Source organism: Micropterus salmoides, unplaced genomic scaffold (assembly GCF_014851395.1).
Source record: "Micropterus salmoides isolate LMB-PRFRI ecotype aquatic unplaced genomic scaffold, ASM1485139v1 Ms_hic_scaffold_2, whole genome shotgun sequence".
Lineage (NCBI taxonomy): Eukaryota > Metazoa > Chordata > Actinopteri > Centrarchiformes > Centrarchidae > Micropterus > Micropterus salmoides.
The window spans coordinates 3132889-3156386 of record NW_024041150.1 but is presented as its reverse complement, the minus strand read 5'-3'; the positions used below and the strand labels follow the sequence as shown (position 1 = coordinate 3156386).

At 38.7% G+C, this 23498-nt stretch overlaps 1 protein-coding gene across 1 annotated transcript; it reads left to right on the top strand.

The window, feature by feature from the left end:
* The first annotated feature begins 21202 nt into the window (after positions 1 to 21202).
* LOC119913376 (G-protein coupled receptor 4-like) lies at positions 21203 to 22812 on the top strand. Its single transcript, XM_038732788.1, has 3 exons — positions 21203 to 21385; positions 21940 to 22127; positions 22237 to 22812. The coding sequence occupies exons 1-3, from the start codon at positions 21203 to 21205 to the stop codon at positions 22742 to 22744; spliced, it is 879 nt and encodes a 292-aa protein (XP_038588716.1). The 3' UTR covers positions 22745 to 22812.
* Positions 22813 to 23498: the final 686 nt, after the last annotated feature.

Here is a 23498-nt window from a genome sequence, read left to right as displayed (position 1 = left end):
GCTGTGTGGAATAAATTCATGAACGGACAATTTATTTATTCTACATCATATTTGGACTGTTCTTCAAGAAAACATGTCTTTAATAGTGTTGGCTAAATTGATTGATTAGTTTAACTTATACATTAATATATACATTTGGTTGACAAAAGGGCTTTTTCCAAGTAATTTCTACAGGAATGCATCCAAAGATTTATGTCACATCTGCAGACGTCTTTCACTGGAGTGAGAGAAAGAGTGATTTTACCTGTGTGTGTGTGGCAACTGAGAGATATAAATATGTTACAGCCAGTTGAATTAAAGAAAGCTTGATTGTCTCAGCTATGCTGTTAAAGGTCCCATATTATGCAAAATGCCCTTTTCAGAGTATTTTCAACATAAATATGTGTCACATGGTGAATCTCAAATGTATCTCTTATCATACACCTTGCATGTTAATATCGCAAAAACATCATGTAACCAAATTCAAGGTTATTGTGGCTAGAAGTGGGTTACTCATAGCCGGACTAAATTGGGTCTATAGTTAACCCAGACAGTGAAATGACAACTATTGCCTGCTGGGTAGTGACTATAGTAACTACTAAGAACAAGTAAAGCTGTCCATTCGAAAAACTTCATAAATCGATGAAAGATGAGGCAGAGTAGCCGGAGGACATCAGGGGGACAACCAGAAAATATTTTCTCCATACAATATGATCCAGTTTCACCAAAATCAGTGACGTAATAAAGTTGTGTTTTTGTACTGTAATCAGTGAGGCCCGGCGAACAGAAACACTCTGCTCTTATCATTTTTTAAAATCTAATTCTTGTCTCATTTGTGGTTTGATGAACAGTGAATTCATCAAATTCACTGTTCCATGTTGTTATTTTCCAAGCTAGGTTATTGTAGCTGTCATAGCCATTGAGCACACCGGCAAGCAGATGAGGTGGTGTGGACCACAAGTATTGGTTGCTGCCAAGTTAATCTTGCACATCACTGTTTTCCTTAAACATACAAACTATTACCTCAAAGACATGTCAGATCTCAGATGTAAGAGTCACAGTAGTGCTTGCTGGATGTGACACGAAACATATAGTTGATAGTGAGTAACAGTCTTTACCTTTAAGGAAGTTCCAATAAATATTCAGTGTGGGTATTTCCCCTAGATTAATTGCACGACAAATACAAGCATAATCATTTTGCCCTGGCATATGTAACAATCTTTATTAACAACAGTTGATACAAAAAGTCACTATATGCATAGTGTTTATGCTGCTATTACTTGAGACTAGTAGTAGAAAGGCTGCAAGCTCTCAAAGGTGCAGTCAGACATGTCCATCAGGAAGCTCAAACGTCTTGTAGTAAAAGTCCCGGTACGTGCACACATGCTGATAAACGTTGCTGAATGGGATCTTGATGACAGGGTCCTGGAGGGGAGTAAAAACAACAAGAGGAGTTCATTTCTAAAGAATAATGGCACAGAGCTATTAAGCTACACATCAAAGGTAGGGTGAGGATCACTAGGCTATTACTGCAAGAGCATTAGGAAGGGATTTGTTATTGGATAGAATGAACGGAAGGAAAGATTACAGCGGGCTCTTTCAAAGTACACTTGGCACCTGACTATTGTTTTAAGACGGACTTGAAACATTGTCAACCTGCTTCAAAGCATAGTCTCTGGACCGTCACAGCAGCAGTCAGCTCAGATGGGTGAGATATTGCTAGAGATGCAGCATCCTGTCTCACAGAGATAAGGTCCAAACCAAATGCATATCCATAATCCATCTTTCACTGCATTTTATTAAACCAAAAGTTCCCCTTGATTACTCCGTAGCACACGTGTATTGAATATTCACCTCATTTACTACTTGCTAAATACTAACCATAAACCATGAACATAAAGGTGGACCATAAGGATTCATGTGTTGTTGTGCTGCTCTCCTGTGCTCTCCATGTACAGCCCTTCCCCCTGCCTCACCGCTGTGGCAAGTGATTGGTAGCAGCTGCTCCTAATTCCAATCAGTACCTGGAGGATAAGAAGGACTGGAGAGCAGGATAGTTGGGCCCAATCCCAATGTCCACCCTCACAGACTTTGAGGCGCGTTCCAGGGAAGTCCGTGAGGGCCGTCCCACTGTCAAATTGTCAAGTGTGCGAGGGCTCTCTCGCGCACTTGACAATTAAAACTGAAAAACTTAAACAAGACTTGCACTTTAATTAAAATCTGTGTATACGTATTTGAAGATCATGCAGTCAGCCCCTGGACAACAATGGTATTTCTATCACCAAGCTCAGAAAAAAAGTGATTAGTGATCTTGATTACAAAATACAGAATAAAATAAAGTACTTTGTTAATATGAGTAAAAACTGGTGAGCTATTACTCAAAATCTCAATAAAAATGATCATTTTTAATAAATTTGATGGTGATATAAAAATCAAATTGTATAACAGCTTTGTTGTTTTGAAGACAAGTAGAGTAAAACTGCCACTTCAAGCCTACAAGGCGTTTGATAAGATGAGGACATGAAACCAAAATGTGAATCACATGTCCTGTGTGCTTTGATTAGATGCAATCAGAAACCAAAGAGAGACATTTCAATTTGTTGGTTTCATGATGTTACCCCTTATCTTTGCACTAATTTATCAGAATACCACTACTACTTACAGATTGTTTCTGAACAGCCAATCAAATCTTTGCATTAGCAGTAACCTCAGTGTTCTGTCGTAGGGAGACAGTCAGACTAAGAGCCACAGACTTTGAGCATCAACCCACGTTAGCCTTCCTGCCAAAGTTTCCTTCTTATCTAACTTGTCTGAGAAGCATCAGTTTTTAGGCTAGATAGCTGATTGGCTGCTCAGCTGCATTAAACAGCAAGCATGCCAGCAAACAGGACGTGCACACACAGGCCCTGTCTACACGAACACGGGTATTTCAAAACCGAGACTTTTTCAGTGCAGTTTGGCCGTTCGTCCACATGGAAACGCAGTATCAGGTCACTGAAACCGAACATTTTTGAATACCCCTGCCAGCGTGAAGATTTTAAGAAACTCCGGTTGCAGTGTTGTCGTGTAGACAGTAAAACCGGAGTTTTTCCGGTCAGAGTGTGCGTCGTTATCTGCTGTGTTTGATGTCAGATTGTGTGCCACAGCCTGCTTTGTTTACCATTTTAAAAGGCTCTGATTGGAAAACGTGGCTTAGAGGTTAGGATCATATTGCCGCCAGGTGGTTTGGCATGCTCTTGACAGTGCTTGATAGCGTGGTTTTGCATTTTTGTGTAGACAGATTTTTAAACGAGGGAGGAAAAACTCGAAAAACACGTTTGGACTAGGCCATGGCGGCTTCAGCACCTGCACAAGAGAAAGTGTCCGTTTTATGGGTTGATGGTGGCGCTGCCTTTGGTGTGAGAGACCCGGGTTCAATTCCCCACTGTGACCCATCCACCATTGTGAGCAAGACACTTAACCCCTAGATGTGACCTCTGACATATATAGCAATTGTAAGTTAGGCCATGGCGGCTAAGCTAAATGTAAATGGGGTGCTTTAAAGTGTGTGTGTGTGTATAGATAGCATAGATTATCAGTAGATGAAAGTATCTATTCACCTACATTTCTCCTCCTGTTTCCTCCCCTTTCTCTGCCTACATGAAGCTGACTGTGGAAATGTTGTCATCATTCATACTGCTGATATCATTGCTGTCCATTCTGCAGCAACACACAGAGGCCAAAAGCTTGTCTATGTCCCCTTTCCTCATGAAGACATACAGGACTAATTCTGCAAGAGGACTCAACTTATGAAAAATCAAAGATAGGTTGAGGGTATTGTTAAAACCGTCTTCCTCTGCCAGATACCAAATGATGCTGGGCAGGAACAACAGCATGTAAATAAGCAGCACCAGAACCAAAATTCCCACTATTTGTCGATTTTCCTCAGAGGGGACCGAGACGGAAGCAGACAGGGCTTTGAGGCTCCCAACCAGGAAGAATATTATCCATGGGAAGGGAAGGAGAAGAAAGATGGTGAAGAGCATGTGTCCATAACCAACCCAGACAGAGATATTGAAGAAAAAGACAAGAGGAAGGGCCAAGGTTGGGCCACCCTGCCGGCCTTCATCGCAGCTAAAAGTGAAGTGGAGCTGCTCCCTATAGGCTTAAAATGGAAACTGTACTCGCTTGTCTTCAAAACCATTGTGTTTTCCAGCATGACCTTGCTTCACAGCAAAGCATCAAAATGTCGATTGACATTTGTTCAGCAACTTGTTCGTGTGCTGAGTATGTTTCAAATAATGTGAATCATATTCTCACAAATAAGTTGCTACTTAGCCAGATACTACTATTTTATATTTTTATGTCAACATCATATTAAAGGAATAAGTGTGAAGTGCAAATTAAATTCATGTATGCTACACAGTAACTGTCTGAGTTTTTTAATTTAATAATTGTTTTTTTTGTACACTTGTTATAATTGTAATTAGAAGTTTAGAAAAGTGAGGAATGTGACTCTGTCCAAAGTAAGCTTAAAATAAATATCTCTACTTCATCACCATGTATCCTTTATTACACATACAGTATTTGGTTATCACCACTGTGGTACCCCTTCAGACGAAGCATCACGAGCGAGTTCCTTATTGCACTTACCTAACATCTGGATTTTTGTCACTTTTATTTCACTGTTTTGAATGTCTCTCTTTTCTTATTGCTTACCAACCTTTCGGTGGATTTTTATTTAACTATGATTGTTTTTGACTGCACTGATGTCTGTTTTTTGACTACACTGCTCCCCCTCTCTGTGTCCTAGGCATGCCTTCTGCTGATCATACTATTTCAACCACAACCTGACTTTGTGGAATAAGCTAGTGTTTTGGTGCAGTTAGATACAGAAAGGAGCACATACAGTCAGAGGTATAGTTTTAACACTGTGATCCTAACTTTACTAGGGGTGGGAATCACCAGAGGCCCCACAATAGGATATTATCACGATATTTATGTTGCGATTCGATTTTATTGCGATGTAGAAAAATATTGAGATATATTGCAATTTATTACCTTTTTCCAACTTCCAATTAGGTCCCTAATGTCAAACTTTGTCAACATCTGTTTATCTAAAAAGATACATTTCTCTGTTTGTTCATATCACTTTTTCAGTCCTCTATATGGTCCTGTTAAGTTTTCTAGTGGACTAAAAAAGAAATAGATTTTATTATTCTAATACCAAAAAGTTAAAACTCCCATCTGCAGTATTTGATTTGAAATGACTGTAGGTAAACTATAGGTGAACTGTATTTGTGTGGACGTCACAGCTTTAGTGATGTCACTGCACAATGTTAGGTAGATATTAAAAAAGCTGCTCCCTGTTAATAACCTGATCTCTCAAACAACAGGTTTCACTCTGAAGAATGGAAGATTTCTACCTTAACAGCACCTCACAGGACCAAAGCTATGATAATCTGGTTACAGCAAAATACTGGACATCCATAGCCCCGTCTTTTACTCTGATTACAGCAACGTCATCTCGGGACGAGGCGCTCTCCAGAACTGTTCGATTCATAAAGTATGTGCTGACATGCATAATCATTGGTATCGGCCTTCCTCTGACACCCGCGGCCATGTATGCTCTTTATTCTATGGTATGTTCATTATGACAGAGTTATTTATTTGCTTGATCCTCTTTATTTCCTTGATGATCTCTCCATCTGTTTACTTGATAACATGATCTTGCTCTGGCTTGGGGGCTAGGTGTCGGGGGCCTGGGACAAAGAGTTGTAATGATCTATAAATTTGCAGCAGTGATTTACTCCATAATTGAAATGTACATGTAGCTGATTGAACCCTAAACACAGGCAGTTTACATGTGTGGCTCGGTTCCAGCCTTCTCTTAAACTGTTGAGGTCAATGGCACCATTTTGTTACAACTCAAAGAAAAACATGAAATAGTCTTCAAGTTTGTCAGAGCAATGTGTAGGCCCTACATAATTATTTGTTATGAATTAAAACAAATCAAAGAATGTGTGGAATTTTGAAGACATTCATTTTTTTCACAACTATTTGAAGGATTGCCACAAATATGATATGTCATTCATGGAGCCCAGAGGTCCAATAAAAAGTAAAAATTTTTCTCACTGTGTGACTACTTGGTACTTTTAAAGTATTTAACAACAATCCAAAGACGTAGGTAGTAATGAAATGCAGATATTTAATATTACTTCATATAAATGTAGTAACATTGCATAGCATTATTACAACATTATTACTGACCTCTGCTGCTGCTATTTTTATTTCTTATGCTGCTATTATTAGTATGGATTCAGATGGGGTTGATATATGTATATATATATCGCTTTGTTTACAGCATAATATTGAAGCATATATACTCACTAATCAGTTAAACAAAAGGTGTTGTTTATACATCCATCCACACCCTGGACAGGTCACACTCACGGGTCACCAACGAGTCCGCATTTCTCCGTCAAGTCTTTGGATGTTGGGAGGAAGCCAGAGCACCCAGAGAGAACCCAAATAAGAAAAGAGAAATCAACAGATAATGAAGTAGGCATTTAAAATAAATTCAACACAAAATAAATATTAAGTTTAAAATCAATAAATTATATCTTTAAAATAGATAAATAATACTTCCCTCTTTGGACCATTGTAACATCTCATGAGCCAAATTGCTTGCTTTTATTAGTGTCAATAAGTGTACCACAAATGCTTATTGTTCAAAATACAATGACTGCAGCAATTCAGAGAGAATATCAAAGATTAAATAAACAACATATAGCCTCTCTAGACTTTTATTGCATAATAACGGGATTAAAACTACAGCATCAAATCAATGAGGCGTTTTAGTGCTTGAACTGCTGCTATGTTTTCTGTAAACCACCAGATGTCACCGTGATGAGACGTCTTTTCTCAGCACAAACTAGAGGAATAATGACTGAGTGGACCTTAACGGTTGGAACGACATGACCTTCGCTGAAATACCAAGTGATGCAGCTACAATCAGTTCGACAAAATAGTGCATTTAGCCTAACCATTACCTCTTAACACTCAGTACAGGACACTTGAACTCAAACAGTTAAAGGTATCTGATGGTGTTATCGGCACTGAGAGAGTTAATCTGACAACCAACAACTAATTTTTCTGCATTCAAAAACTCATTTTAGGATGAAAGTTTATACCAGTCTGAAATACCTAAAAACACATTGATCAAGAACACCAAATAGTCTCAGAAATATTAATCAAGGAATTGTAGCATATTTCCGTGCAATTGTATCAAGGAATGCTACTTCTACGACGTGTAATAAGATATTGATGACTCTAAATGTTCATCAAATTAATGCTTCGAATCATTTATCACCATTGATGAACCACACCAACAATATTATATTTTTGAAGGGGTCATATTATGCTTTTTGGCTTTTTCCCTCTCCTTTATTGATATATCTTTTTTTGTCCTCAAGTCCACCCCAAACGGAGTTCCCATCTCCCACAGAAAACTCTGCTCTGAACAGCCTGGAAACACCTCGACTGTAGTCTAGCCTTTTCTTCCACTTTCTTGTGACATAACAAGAAAACCCGCGTCATAATGTTTGCCTAGCAGCTAGTCAGACACGCCCTCAAAAGGTAAGGGCAAAAAGGTAGCTGTCTTTCCAGTATTTGTGTATTTGCATGTGTCTAACCGATTATATCATATTCTGAAGCATCATAAGAGTCATGAATATACTATCTGTCTGTCTTATTTTTCACATAGTGAAGTAGCCTATTTGTTCATCGGCTGTCCACTGCTACACTGCGCCAGACAAACTAAGGTCTCTGTGGTGGTCTGTATCCTTTGTTTTGACTCTTTCTTACCAAGGTCTCGGACCAGTATTTCGCCCTCACCAGCCCAGCCTTCCTCCCTGTCCCCCATTCACCTTCTGTCTGGCAGGGACCCTCAAAGACCTGCCTTCTGCTGTGACCGCTGAGAAACAAGTTCTGGTTTGATTGTTGCATAATTACACTCTTGTTCTTCTGCCCACAATCATTTGGGTACAAAAAAAAATTCCTTAAATCCCCATGGTCCCCTTGTCCTTTTGACCCTGACGGACTTGATTCTGTTTGTTTTCATGCAGAAAAGGTACACTGACAAGCTGCTGGTGGGCCTGTTCCGCTGCAGGATAGACAACACTGCAGCAGAAAATACCAGCATGCCATCAGTGTGATTGATCTTGTTTTCTTTGTATATGTTGCCGTTAGGGAGTATTATAGGAAAGCACCCCTGTCCTTTCACTGTTATGCCGATGATTTGCAGATTTGCCTTTAAAACCAAATGTTATTGTCGCACTAGACTCCCTGCTTAGTTGTATTAATGATATTAAGTTGTGGTTGTCACAAAATTTTCTTAATTTAAACAAAGCAAAAACTGAGTGTATCATCTTCGGCTCCATACCTTAAGCCTGCTGTCAGAAATATGGGGGTTACTTTTGATTGCAACATGAAATTTGACATGCAAATCAGTAATGTTGTCAAAATGAGTTTTTTCCAGCTTCGTCTTCTATCTAAAGTTAAGCCTTTTCTTAACAGCATGACCTAGAAAAAGTGATTCATGCCTTTATTAGTTCGAGGTTGGATTATTGTAATGCTCTTTATGTTGGTTTAAATCAAAGCTTCATCTCACGACTTCAACTTGTGCAAAATGCTATTGCTTGGTTTTTAACAAATACATCTAGGCGTGCTCACATCACTCCCGTCCTCTACACATTGGCTCCCAGTGCAGGATAAAATAAATTTTAAGATTTTGCTGTTTGTTTTTAAGGCCCTAAATGGCCTGGCCCCGGAGTCCTTAACTGAGATTTTAACCCTACGTGAGCACAGCCGGTCGTTACGGTCTTCAAACCAATTGGTTTTAGAAGTCCCAAGGTATAAGCGATGGGGTGATCAGGCGTTGCAGTTGCTGCTCCGAGACTCTGGAACAAGCTACCCCCTGATATTCGCACAATAGCAGATGAAACTATTTTTAGGTCTAAACTTAAAACCCACCAGTTTAGAATGGCTTTTATTTCGCAGTAGTGGTGTGACAATTTCCTTTTCTTGTTTCTTTTTAACTTTTTTTTGTTGTTGTTGTTGTTGTTATATGTATCTATTGTATGATATGCTGTTTTATTATATTCTATGATGAAGCACTTTGGATACCTGACAGTTGTTGTAAAGCGCTATAGAAATAAATATTGATTGATTGATTGATTGATTGATTGATTGATGGATGTGTATATATATATCATTTTAGATATTGCAGATTTTCTTTCTCACACAAGGATTTAATGAACGAGTCCTGTTTGAATTCTAATTTTGTACTAACAGCAAGTGGAGCATGAACAACTCATGTAAATTCAATTCAGATGGAACTGCAATTAATATGATGTATAAATGTCATGTGTAAATGTATAAAGTATATCTTAAATGTCCAGTATTTGTTGAACGACGACTACAAACTAAAAAAATACAGTTAAACTGGACAGCAAATAAACCCTGAAGATTTTGTTCTATTTCCTCTGTGTTTGTAAAACCTTGCATCCATGTTGCGTTGTGTTCAAGTTTTTCTACAGAAAATGCACAAAAACATGATAAAATCACCATCATCCCATTGCAGGGATGCATGTCAAATCACAACAATCTCACATTTCACAACTTCTCTCTTTGTTAGAAGTAGATTTTCAGGAATCTAATGCGTGTTATTTACTGTACACTGTCGGCGTACAGAGGACGAAACTTTAGTCTTCCCTTCAGCATACGGAACTCATTCAGGTTGTCGTCGTGCAGCTTCCAAAGGTAAATTTTAATAATTTATTTCTTTATTAACATACCAGTATAGAGCCAATGGTTGTGTCGAAATTTAAGACAAGACAAGGAAAAGAGAGTTATAAACATTATGAAAAATGTATATGTAAACTGTCACATGCAGCCAACAGCTTAGGACTGAAGGTGTACGGTAGAAGTTGTTAAACCAAATAACATTAAATAAAGTCTTGTTTAAATCCTATTTTATTTTTGTCTTGTTTGAATACAATTTTTATTTTCCATCCAATCCAATCTACTTGTGTAAGAAATGGAGCAAAGAACTTGATAAAATAATTAAATAAAAATATTTTTAAAAATGATACAGTATTTTACAAGAGGTTAAGAAAGAAGAAAGAAGACAGAAGAAAAAGTATAAATACTTAAGTAAGAAAATAATAGGAAGGTTAGACATTGACTACATTTAAGTGCTAACCAGTTTTGAGTCTCTGTTCAATCTATCTGACCTGACATTAATCCATTGATTGGTAACAACAAGATTCCTTCCAAGAAATAGTGTGTCTAGGTGAAGAAGTATTATCTGGCTGTTTAGTTATGTTAGCATGAATCAGTTTATTTCAAAGAAAGAATGAGAAAACTGCATGACCCAGTTTTATTCAGTTTTATTAAAACTTGTAAAGGTCAACATTACTTGCAGAAAGGCCTCCAACAATAACTGCCTAAACTAGAGATATGCCAGGTAAAAGTAAAATTAGAAAAACAAATTAGAGCTTATGTTCAAAATAGGCAATTAATCTACAAAATGAATGTCTTAATCTGAGCTACGCATCAAGGCCTACTGAAGTATTCTTGTGGGGAACTAGTTCTAACTAATTTATATTAAGGTCAGATTAGTCCAGTGGTCCGTAATCTGTCGGTCACAGGAAAGAGCTGATCATCAAATTCTTTCTTCTGCAATAAAAATCTGTGATCCATTTCTTAAAAACTTTGTATAATCTTTGTTTTTTTTGTGACAGTGGATAATTTTACCCCTTTTCACCTTTATTTATTTTTATTTTCATCTGAGAAGTGTAAAGTGGATAATACTTTTTGGTGGAACTGTTGACAATTCACAGGCATCTGAAACATGACCAGGGGTCCCAAGACACTGCTTGAGCCAAAAAAAAGCCGCTGATGTTTATCTTTAGCCATGTACTGTTATATTAAGTTTCCTTAAAAAATAATAAAGTAGGTAAAAACGGAAACGGACAGTGACGGTACTAGTGCACAATACTGTGCATAAGTACAGTACTTGAAAGTAAATATGAAATCTGTTTAGTCACAGTGTTAAACTTGTACAATATTTCACTTTTACTGACTTATAAGATATGAGACGGGATCACATGCACATATTTTCAATTTAAACTATGCAGTGGGATACACTTCCATCAACATCTCCTGCTTCCTCTTTCTCATATCATGTCTGAGATCCATTTCAAATCTACTTTAGTACATAAAGCTTCCACAAGGCAGCTTTCCTGTTTGTGACGTTTTGCATTGTGCAGATACTGTATTATAGTGAACTGCACCTCCCATCTCTGAAGGAGATACTGATAATAATACAGTAGCTGTAAGAACAATGTTGGGTAGGGGAGAGCGGGGTAAGTTGTCACACTGCTCATAACTCCAACACTAGAGGCTCTATGTCAAAAATCATTTTGTGTGACTTCTTTTTCTATGTTCAATTTCCTGTTCACATGTGGTCAAGGTCACTCTAATCTGAGGTGAACACAATTTTAATATTTTTTTGCTTCAAAAGTAAAACATTTGCACTTCAAACCAAGTCGCCACATGTGATTACTTGCCCCAGTACAAATAAACACATAGAACATGCTCAAAAAAACTATGTGAAATTGTGTAATTACCTCTGACACAAGTATTAAATGATTCTGTAAATAGAATATTACACACTGTAGTTTACAGCAGCAGCCATATGCCTGGACAAGACAGAGTATATACGGTATGGCATGTAGTATGTTAGTAGATACAACACACACACACACACACACAGACACTACATGATCCAGTTATTAATTTAGTTAGGCAACAAGGATAATAGACAAATAAGCTTGTAATTGCAAGGAGGTATGTGTTTTTGAAGGAAGGAAGAAAATTATCAACAGAAGACAGAATGACAGTACACCGCCTGACATAATGTTAAAGACAGTCAGGCAGGTGAAGAACAAATCAATCAGAAGTACAGCTAAGGATTTTGACGTAAACCGCTGACATTTCTTTTGGCCTCATCTATGTGGATTCATGCAGTATTCGAAAGAATACGTGGTTTAAGTGTGTGAAATGCAACAAATGGGCCTGCGATGTTTGCACCTCAGGCCAGGCAATTTATGTGTGCCAGAACTGTGACTCTAAACACATGTCTAATTAGTCAGATACATATGTGCAAAAATGCACATTGTTGCATTAGTGTGTTTAAACACCACATCTGTTTAGTTAAGAAGTTATACATTTAAGAAAGTTATCTGCAGTATTACATTCAATTACCATAGATCTATTTGCACTCCAGAGAACGTTTGATTTCACAGTTCAAAGAAAGACGTTGTCCCACTTAATGTCTGCTCTGCCAACATCTGTGTTTTGAATTAAATTATTTATTTTCCAAATTCTCTAGGCTTGATTGTTAATTGATTTTACTTTTAGTTCTGGTTACAATTTGAAATTGAAAACAATATTCACAATTAAGTGTTCCAACTGTTTGATAATCCAGTGTGACAACTTACCTGCAGATGGGGCAAACTGTCACAAGTGCACACCCTCTATTCAACAGTCTACAGCTCCATAATGAGATAAGATATGAATATGTAATTAATACAAAACTTCTGCCCAAGACTTCATTCTTTCATTTGGTATGGCATTTGTACCATTGTGAAGTACGGTGCTCAGTAAATATCAGATGGTGTGAAAAGTGTGACAACATACCCCTCTCTCCCCTATACACTAAAGAGGGCATGTTTCCTTTCGTGTGTTATTATGTATACCGTAGATTTTTTTTGTGCCCAGCCAAAGGGAGAAATTCTATCTGACAGAAAACACTGCTCCTGAACTACCAGAAATCCAGCTGTTACTTAGCTATGTCATTGTAACAATTGCACCACCTCCGGCTAGGTGACCATCCCGCCCACCGAAACCTAGTAAATCTAGCTTGCTGCCATTGTTATTTCCTTGCTAATGCAGACTCTGGCAACATGAGTATGTGGAAGATGAACAAAGAACACTAATAGCTCTGTTTTTGGCTGCAAGGTCTTACATACCATCTCACCATCTGAGAAAGTGAAGACCCAGTGGATTGACTTTATTTTTGATGGAAATGTCCCCACAAAAACTGAATACTTCGCTTTGGACTGCTTTCAGAGTATAAAACTTAAAGAGCAAACTTAAGCGCAGGAATTTCTCTGTTGTTGACTGCATAGACCAGCAAAAATCACTACAAGGACCCCCGTGCCCCGCGCCTCAGGGGACAGAAGAGCTGTGTGGTTAACATTTATTTCTGATTTATTTTCCTCTGGACTACTTTCTCAACAAGGGCAGGTATTGGTTCAATACCCGCTGTCCGAAACCTGACTTCAAACTTGGAAGCTGTAAGTTTTGCAATGTTTTATGCTGTTTTAGTGTATATTTTTAAGATCAGCCTGTTGGATTTGGCATTACCATGTTGTGTGGCCAATGTAGCTAGCATCTATTGTAACGTTACTCCCACAGGTTAGGGCGATGTGGGACTAATGTTGTAATACTGAGGGACTGTGAAAAGAAAGTGTTTTAACATTACATCTGATTTAAAGCCAACTAAATAACAGTTGTAGTAGATTGGACGCGTCTGGTTTTTCATGTTGCTGTTTGTGGATCTTGATACTGCAGTGCTAACTCAGCTAATGTTAGCTTTGTTAAAACACAGAAGCCCCTTCTGCTCTGGGATCCTTGCCAGTTAAAAGGGGAATGTGTTGCTGCTGCATGTAAATTTACTTGATAGACATGTCCTAAAAGTAACAATATAGCTAAGTGTGAAAAATTTGTTTTTACAGATCCTAGATCTGATACAGCAGCAGTAGCAGATCATATGCTGTCATCACCTGTCATCCAATCACAGGCCTCTTCATGTAAATCAGTTGTTCGTAAAGTGTACATATAGAAATTCCTGTAAAAAAACCTGGTTTCTTTGATGCCTGATGTTTAGCCTAGGTTTAGCATGTTTAGCATGTTTCAAATATGGATATAACTGCAAAAAAGAAGACTGCAACTACAACAATCAAGAGAAGCAAAAACGGGTTAAGCCCGTACGTCAGCAGTGACTCCACAAAGGCCGTCTGTACATTATGCTATTGGGAATTCACTGTTGACCATGGAGGTGAGAATGACTTTACTCAGCATGCATTCAAATGTACAACTAGCTAAAAGTGAAAGCAATATTCTTGGTGACATCTACTGCAGCTAGGGTGACCAGACACCCCGAAAAATTTGTGACAGTCACGAATTATGAGCAGTTGTCCCGACTCCTGTCCTGGCCACGCCTACTCCTGACTTCCCTGTCCCAAATTTCATCAATTCTCATCTCGTCACAATAACTGTGGCCCGTTTTCCGCATTTTTGTCGTTTGGAGTGGTTGCTGTAAAGCTCCAAAATGTAATTTATTTGATAATGTATTCATCACATAACCTAACATAATAATATTATTTTAATAAAGCTATAGACTAATGGAATCTACATTTTCTTTGACTTTCCAATTGAACAAGAATATGAATATATATACTTTATATTCATACAACACCATACCCACACCACTGTGACACCTTGTCCCTTATTTGGTTGTAAGGAAGTTGGCAAACCTACTCACATTGTATAAACAACACAACCCGTCACCAGAAAAACTGCCAGGTCAACGGTGCAGCAGCATATTCCAACCCATATTTATGTTTATTGTCAGGTTGAGACGTCTACTGGTCGTTGTAATTATAAGAGCGACAAAGTCTGCATTAGGAGTTCATTGTGTTGGATGTATGGGTCGAAACAAACACAGGAGGAGACAAAGTTCAACAGTGACTTATTTAAAAAGTTAAAAAACGTAGGCGACTTACATTGTGAGTATTTCAACCCCAAACAAATTCTCCTAAACCTAACCACATAGTTTTGTTGCGTAAACCTAACCAAACTGCATTTTACTACATTTCCCAATGTTAACCACGTGTACTTTCATGTGACATCACGTATTTAATGTGCGGTACACCTGTCGCTGGTACTTTTCAGTGGTCATATATGTCGTTTTGGGAGTCGTTTAGGTATAAAGACTTGTTGAGACAACATAGTCTCATTTGGACACTGTCAGTTTTTGCAACAGGACCTTATAATAACCAACTTAGCCAGTTATACTCAAAGTGAAATGTCCTGTGTAACCACTTTCCTCAGTGATTGATTTAATATATTATTGCTCTGTGTGTGGCTGTTGCCATAACCACACACAGATGATGTTGGAGTAACCTCTAACTGGTTAACCTCAACTGTTACAGGTCAACAAACACAGTTACCTCCAACAAGGGATGCAGACTGACCCGCCACACAGACACACTGTTGGACTCCTCAGCTTCACATCAGAATTGCAACATGTAAATGTCCTTTTCACTGGCTATGAATAAAGTGTTTGGGGTTTTGGTCATTTTGGTCATTGGTCATTTTTAAATATACTAGTAAACTAGTGTGGTATTTGACAAATATATAATGTTCTTTCACAAAGGTTTTATGTACTTGTTTAAACAGGTTATGAGAAAAACTTGCATTTAGGAGGGTCAAAAAAGTATTGCTAGTAATCCTTTACTACTTCTTTTGACACTGAAGTATTTGTGTTGAAAACTATTCAATTAAGTTATTGAGCTCTAAAGTGTCAAAATGTAGAAATTCATCCTAAAATATAAATGAACACCCATGTCATAATTGTGTTGGTGTTAACAGCAACATATAAAATAATGGATTACATAGTGTATCTAAAAGTCACGCTTTTGTCCTTCAGCACAACAAAAGTGTCATGTTATATCACAATGTCACCTGTTGTGCTGAATGAGGCTTCTTATCCCACATTTTCAATATTTTACAAAATTTAATCAGGCAATTCATAATTACTTGTTGTATGAATACTGAATATTATCACTGACAGGAAAAAAACAACAACGCAGATCCAGTTTGTACTCGTGATGCATCAAATATGTGGTATTCTAGTGAAATATGGTTATTTCTTTCTAGGTAGCTACATTTCTGCCATTCTAAGCATGGACATTAAAGCTTTTTTCTTGAATACAACTAATATAAGGGCAAAGGTGACACTCCAAAGAACATAAAAAAGCCTATTAGGGATATGAAATTGCTGTTGTTGTTTTTTGCTACTTCAAAAACCTCATACGTCTTTAACTGAAAAATAAAATACTGCAACACAAAACATTTATTTTTCACAGTCAAACTTGATTTCAGTGCTGACAGATCACAATAAAAGTTATACAATATGCTTTACAGCATTAAAAGGTTTCCAAACAGATAATCTGTTTGTAATCTGGTCTGTCGAAACTAATGTGTTGTCAGGATAACACACGGGGAGCGTGGCAACTGTACGATTGATTGCTTTACTGGGTTTATTAGTTGCCTTTTAACCAAATATAATTGCTTGACTAATGTTTCACATCATCTTATGTGTTGTTGTTTCCACCCCCACATCCTGGTAGTCACTGTAAGTGTTTACATTACATACTGTGCTACATGCACATGTTGGCACGTTATCTCTGTAGCTCCTCACAACAAATGCTACCTCACTGGATACTCTGGGATATCCTCTGAGAATAAACTGGTACATTTATGGGACAAAAGAGTTTACAAGAAGAAACACTGAATTTTTGGGGGACACAAGTTTTCAAGTGGCTTTGTTGGGGGAGGGGGGGGGGGTCATTTACATTACATTTATAGTGAAATATTCACATTTTACCAATTTACATTTTAAGTCACACATGAAAAAATAGAAACATCAGCAGGGTTGTGTAGAGTAGCATTTAACAGTAACTCTGTCTGATTAACCAATCAGTTTTGTACAACTGAAAAAAAGCACCAGGGAAATGACTTTGGGCTGCACATTTATACTACTACATATTTAAGTATAGCTCTATTCTCATATACAGTAAATGCATAAAAAGACTGATTATGATTGATGTATGTCATTTTCATCATCTTACTGATTTATAATTTGTAAATTGTTCATCTTTTTTTAACCTGACACAAAGTTAGCAAAACATCATCATGACAGTTTCAACAACATCACAAAACACTAGAGGACAAATCATGATCAACAGGACAGGGGATCACTTTTACTATAGAGTCTACTTTTTAATTGGTTTTGGAATATTTTAAGTGAAAAAACATACTATTTTATGTTACTTTCTGAGCCATTATTTTGCTATAATGTTGCAGCTATGTGAAGGCAGGCAGTCATGTCAGGATCCAGAACAATTTATCCATGAGCACTTGAACAGAGACTGTTCTGGTTTCACTCTCTTACCTTCCCTTTCTGATTATAAAAAATACAAGCATGTCATTGTGAAGCAAAGACAAAAAAGCAGTTTTAGAAAATAGCAACAAACAAACAAACATGCAAAAATATATCTTTTTTGGAATAAAATAAAATGAGATAAAAATAATGAAAGAAAATTATATGAGCAGGCATAAGTAAGTGTGAAATCTATGAACAAGAAACTCATCGTTATTACTATTATTATTGTGATTATGGTAATATTATTATTATTACTACGTCTATTGTTCTGACCCAACATTAATCCACTGAGGTTTTTATAGTGATGTTTGTAGTTTTCAAGGAAATCTTGACAGCTGAGATGTTGATTAAAAGTCTCCTGGCAGGTTCGGGTATATATACAATACAATATGCAGATGGTTCATCAAGTGGATCAATCAGTCAGAGGGCAGAGGGGCTAAATATTTATCACCAGCACATCCTATCGGAAACTCTATTTTTTGATTAAATATTATTAGCAGATAATGTAACAAATGTTGAGGAATTACAATATAAACTGAAAATATGACACATTTCTTTATTTGACATTATTATTGGTATACTATAGGTGCACTATATTTGTTGAACTTCAACTTAAAGCTTAAAACTTTAAACCTGCCTCCTGATCTCTCAAACAACAGGTTTCACTCTGAAGAATGGAAGATTTCTTCAGTAATAGCAGCCCACGGGACAAAAGCAATGATTACAGTAACATCACCTCCAACTACCAGAATTACAGCAAAACCACCTCGGACAACAACAATTACAGCAACACCACCTCTGACAACAAGAATAGCAGCAACAGCACCTCTGACTACTATCACAACATCATCTTTGAAACCTATGAATTTAATGGAGGAGTTGCATCCATCATGAATGTGGGGACATACATAATCATTTGTATCGGCCTTCCTTTGACCCTCTTGGCCATATATGGTCATTATTCTCTGGTATGTAATTTATAACAGATTTATGTATTTCCTGTCTTTGTCTGTCTTACAGTCTGTCTGTCTGTCTGTCTGTCTGTAAAGGATCTTGATCTGGCTTTTGGGCTGGGACAAAGGGATGAGCAGGATAAGCAGTTGACGATGGATGTATGGATGGATGAAGCTGATTAGACCCTAAGCACATGCAGTTTACATGTATGGCTCCATTCCAGCCTTCTCTTCAACTGCTGAGGTTAATGGCACTGGTTGAAACTCAAGTAGAAAATAGTCGTCACGTTTATCAGAGCGATTTGCACAGCATTATTTGGGCTCATTATTTGGGTTTTTTATTAAACAATCAAGTAACGTGTGAAATGTTGTAGACTTTCATATTCCCCAGAGGATGAAGCCTACTGACCTTTTTATGTCCCTTGACGTTTCCTTTAGTGCCACCATCAGATTGATGTTTTTGTTTTTCAATAAAATGTCTCGAAAACTATCGGATGGATTGCCATAAACAAAAATTATACATTACAGACATTACATACATACAGACATTCATGGAGCCCAGTGGTTGAATCATAATACCTTTTGTGATCCCCTGACTTTTCATCTAGTGCCATGATCAGGTCAAAATGTTTGATTTGTCCAATACTTTGGTTTATGACTAAATATGTCAAAACTAATGACATTCCTACCAGCCTCAGCTGTACTTTGTGTTTGTCCTAACTAGCAGATTTTAGCATGCTAACACCCTAAACATGTAACATGGTACACATTACCTGCCAAACATCAGCATATTAACATTTAGTTCAAAGAACCACTATGTCTAAGTAGCCTCACATGACTGTTTGCATGGTGGTAGACTATGCCTGATTTCCTAAGAAAATTGTATTGTGCAAATGTGCGCTGCGGTTTTCATTGAGTCTGTGGTCGTAATCTGTGTGTATTCAGTGTCTCATTTACTAAAACAGCAGGTCATTATGCAGTCAGCACCTTGTATTGCCCTCCAGACGCATCCTGTGAGTGAGGGAGAGCTCAGTAGTCACATTTCATACTATGGTATATAAATAAATATTCAATTTGGTCATCAACTCCACAAAAACTGGTATGCTATTACTCATGTCACTCATAAAATTATTATATAATCTTAAGCATAATTATTAATAAATTAGCCAATGGCTAGGATAGGATGAAGGGGTCGAGAAGGTATGGATGAAGGGGTTTGATCAGGTTGTGGTGGCCGGTGTGGCTAGGAACCGGGGGGTCGGGGCACGTCTCTATAAGCGTCTTGCTGTATGACCCCCAAAAAATGTGTTGCTGGGCTAAGCGAAAATGAGTAATGTGTTAATGTGGGGGGTAAGAGATGTTAGAGGCAGGAGCTCTGTAATGAGTCTGATGAAGGAGTTTAACCACAAAAGTAGATGCGTATGGTGGATGTTTGATTTGAGAACTGAGTAATTGTGGTGAAAGTGGTTGGTGATGCAATGTCGATGTAAGGGAATGGCAGGCAGAAAGAAGAGTTAAAGTTTTTGACTTCACCGTCCTGGATGGCACAAAGAGAGGGTTTTGGTGCAACCAAGAATCGCTTTGTGTACCACGTGAGCCCCCAAAGAATAGCAGCAATGACTGTGGGGTACGGCTTGTGGAGGGAGGGGGAAAGGGTGGAAGGTACCGCCGGCAACTGTGAGGTGAACAATCTGCCACCGTAGTAACTGCCGATTCCAGTGGAATCTGTGTATTGTTCGATGTCTTTTGGGTTGGGTTGAGTGGTTGTTGTAAAGTCTAGAGAGGCCATTTTGAGAAGAAAAGAAGTTGTGCCGCAATCTCAGTAACATTTACAAGTGTTGCCGAGTACAATGTGATCATGAAGAGGCGAAACTGAGGCAGATTGGGTCGTGGTAAGTGGGAAGGGAAGGATCGGCCTTGTGGGATGATGCGAATGGCAAGATTTAGGTATCCAATTAGGGAGAGAAATTGGTGTTTGGTACAACGGTAGAGGAGGTAGTTTGGAATCTACGGAGAAATATGATGGATTTATGGAATATGGTGAAGTCAGGTTGGGAAGGAGGCTTCAAAGGAAGTGGATCAAGTATCTTAGTGCTGCTCGACACCCGAATGTGGAGCGGATGGTTAAGTAATATGAAACATTCCAAGAAAAGCTGAACAAAGGAAACTCCAGAAATCATGGCGTGTGGGCAACGCCTTTGAAGCGCCGGTAGTTGTCGGATTAAGCCGACCAGGCAGGTGGCCGGCAAGATGGTTGAGGTTGATGTCGTGTGAGTTGGTTGTGTAGTGCATGAAAAGATCTGGACTGAAGATGAGGCTATTGGTGCTTGGTGCCGTGGTGCCGTGGGGGAAAGTTAGTCCTGGTGGTGGTGCTGATATGGCTGGTGTAATTAATCAGGAAGGGGGGGGGTTGGTGAATCGACCTATCGTGTATCCGTTGTCAATATCTTTGGCTCAGACCTTGGCCACTGTATAGGCTTGGCGAGGGTGGACTTATGATTATGATGGATCAGGTATAACCATGATGCATGGATGGAAACCGGAATTGAAATTGTGGATGAGGAAGTTGACGGACTGGCGGTGGGATGGGCTTCAGGGCGGATTCTACGGCGTGGATGATGGTATCGGTGTTTTGAGGTACCTGCGTGGTCAGAAATTGTGCTGGGTGGGGTTATGGGGGCAATGATTCTGCCGTGGGCACTGGCACAAAAAGAACAGGTGTGGAGGAAACGGCAACTTGAAACATTGCTACCTAAATCATTAAAGTTATTGCAAATCATTTTTGTCAAATTCCTGAAGAATCAGACCGTGGGCTGACCATGGGGTGCAATGTTTTTTGATAGGAGGGTAGGTGATTTGGGGATGGTATGAGATGGAGGCACTGTGAAACTGTCAGGTGCCTGGAGGACCAGACTTCTCCTGAAGGTTGGCGATGGCAGCTGCGTCCTCTGTATGTGCTTGGTGGAGTCAGGCTGGAGCTGCTGGACGGAGAATAGTGGATGTTGCGGTGCTGAGAAACTTGGATAACGGAGGATGGTCGCGGATGATGAGTGGCTGGCCGCGTGGGAGTGGATGTAACTATGGACAGAGGAGATTCGGAGACCAAGGACTGATCGTCAATACAGATCGCTGTCCGAGGCGCTGAGAACGAGCTCGTGATCCATATTAAATTAAGTATAACTTTATAACAATAACTTTTAAGTAGTTGGGTGTGTGTGTCTGAGTCTATACAAACAGTCGTGAGAACTGAAACAAACGAGAGAGAAAGGGGTTTGACAGGCTTATATACGTATGAGCAGGTGATTGGATTAAAGAGGCACAGGTGGATGAAAAGAGTGAAGCACGAGTGGTTGGATTAGTGAGAGAGAGTGAGGCATGGTCTTGCTCCTGAACCTTAATTATAATAACTTCATGAGGAGAAAGGCTCTTGCAAACACAAACATGACACACAACTTGCGACTCCAGTCTGTTTGATAAATTCAGCTCATGTGTTTGAGCCAGAAGGCTTCATATCTGTGGCTGAAAAACTGCTGCAGAAGCTGCAGGAAATCTGGCTCTTAGTCTTGTTACTGCAGTGATTGGGCAGAGTAATAAGACATATTTTGGAGGAGGTGGACTTCACAACATGTTCACAACTGCTTGTTTACTTTTACCAATGTTTTCCTGCAGGTGAGAAGTGATCATGTTGCTCCGATCTACGTCATCAACCTTCTCATTACCGACCTCATCCAGCTCTGCTGCATGATCGTTCAGGTGGTACCACTTAAAGATCTGAAGATAGCTGACATCTTCATTGATATTTATCTTTCTGCTCTGATGGCCAGTGTTGGCTTCATGGTCTGTGTTGCCCTGGAAAGGTATCTGTCTGTCTATCTAGTATGTGTGGAGCTCCTTCTGTGTCTGAACATTGTATTAGTTTAGTAACTCTGAAGCTCCTCAAAGACTGTGTTTTTCTTTGTATTACAGGTATTTGGTCATCGCCTGCCCAATGTGGTACCGCTTCAAACGAACCATCAAGTTCTCTGTGGTGGTGTGTATTGTGGTCTGGACCCTTCCTCTTTTCTTTTTCTTCATTTTCTTATTCGAGGTTAATCCTAAGGTCCCACAAACTGTCTCTGGCATTTTCCTCCTCCTTCCCTTCCCACTGCTAATATTCTTCCTGGTTGGGACCCTCAAAACACTGTCTGCTTCCATCTCGGTACCCTCTGATGAAAAACGACGAATTGTGGGAATTTTGGTCCTGGTGTTGCTTAATTACACGTTGCTTTTCATGCCCAGCATCATTGGGTACCTGTCAAACGAAGCAAGAAATAACATTACCTTCAGACATCTGTATGTCATCTTTGTTAGGTTGAATCCTCTTGCAGACTTAGTCCTGTATGTGTTCATGAGGAAAGGGATCATAGACAAGCTTTTGGCCTCTGTGTGTTGCTGCAGAATGGATAGCAATGAGATCAGCAGTCCATCAGTATGAATGATGACAACATTTCCACAGTCAGCTTCATGTAGGCAGAGAAAGAGGGAGAGAGAGAACGGGGAGGAAACAGGAGGAGAAATGGAGGCCAATAGAAAGGATAGAGATACCATCATCTACTGATAGGATTTCCAATAAGACATCTAAGTGAAGGTAACAGGAAGCATTGTTTTAACTGGGAAAACTGAAATGTTTTAGTAAACTTGCTCTGGTTCACTGTGATGTATTCAACAAATAAATGTGTTTTGATTAGTTTGTAGCTGTATTTGTTTTTGTTGTTTGGCACAAAGGAGGGCATATTAACAAGTCTTTATTGACATTTCTTTGGTTTGGTACATTTCAATTTAGTTGTTTACTTTTCCTCATCACAGCTATTCTATCAAAATCTATATTTTCTTTTCCCGCTTTTTTGTCATATATAATAACATACATAAGTGTTTTAGTGGCTACTCATGCTAGTTTGACGTGATTCAGAACTGGTATTTTGCAACAACTGTTGTGTGCTTGGCAATATGGATAAAATATCTAAATTCATGTTGCGTGCAAAAACCCTGCTCATTCGGCTCAAAATTAGCTTGTATGTGTCTGCTTGGATTTGACAGTTTGGTTCAGCTGTATTCTCTGGCATCTACCTAACCATGATGGTAAGACTCCGAGGTCTGTTGCACATGTTGTCGTTGCTCTCTCACTCCTCTGTTGCATTTTTCAAATATGCTGGGAAGGGGGTTCTAGCAGAATATGAGGGTGCAGCTAC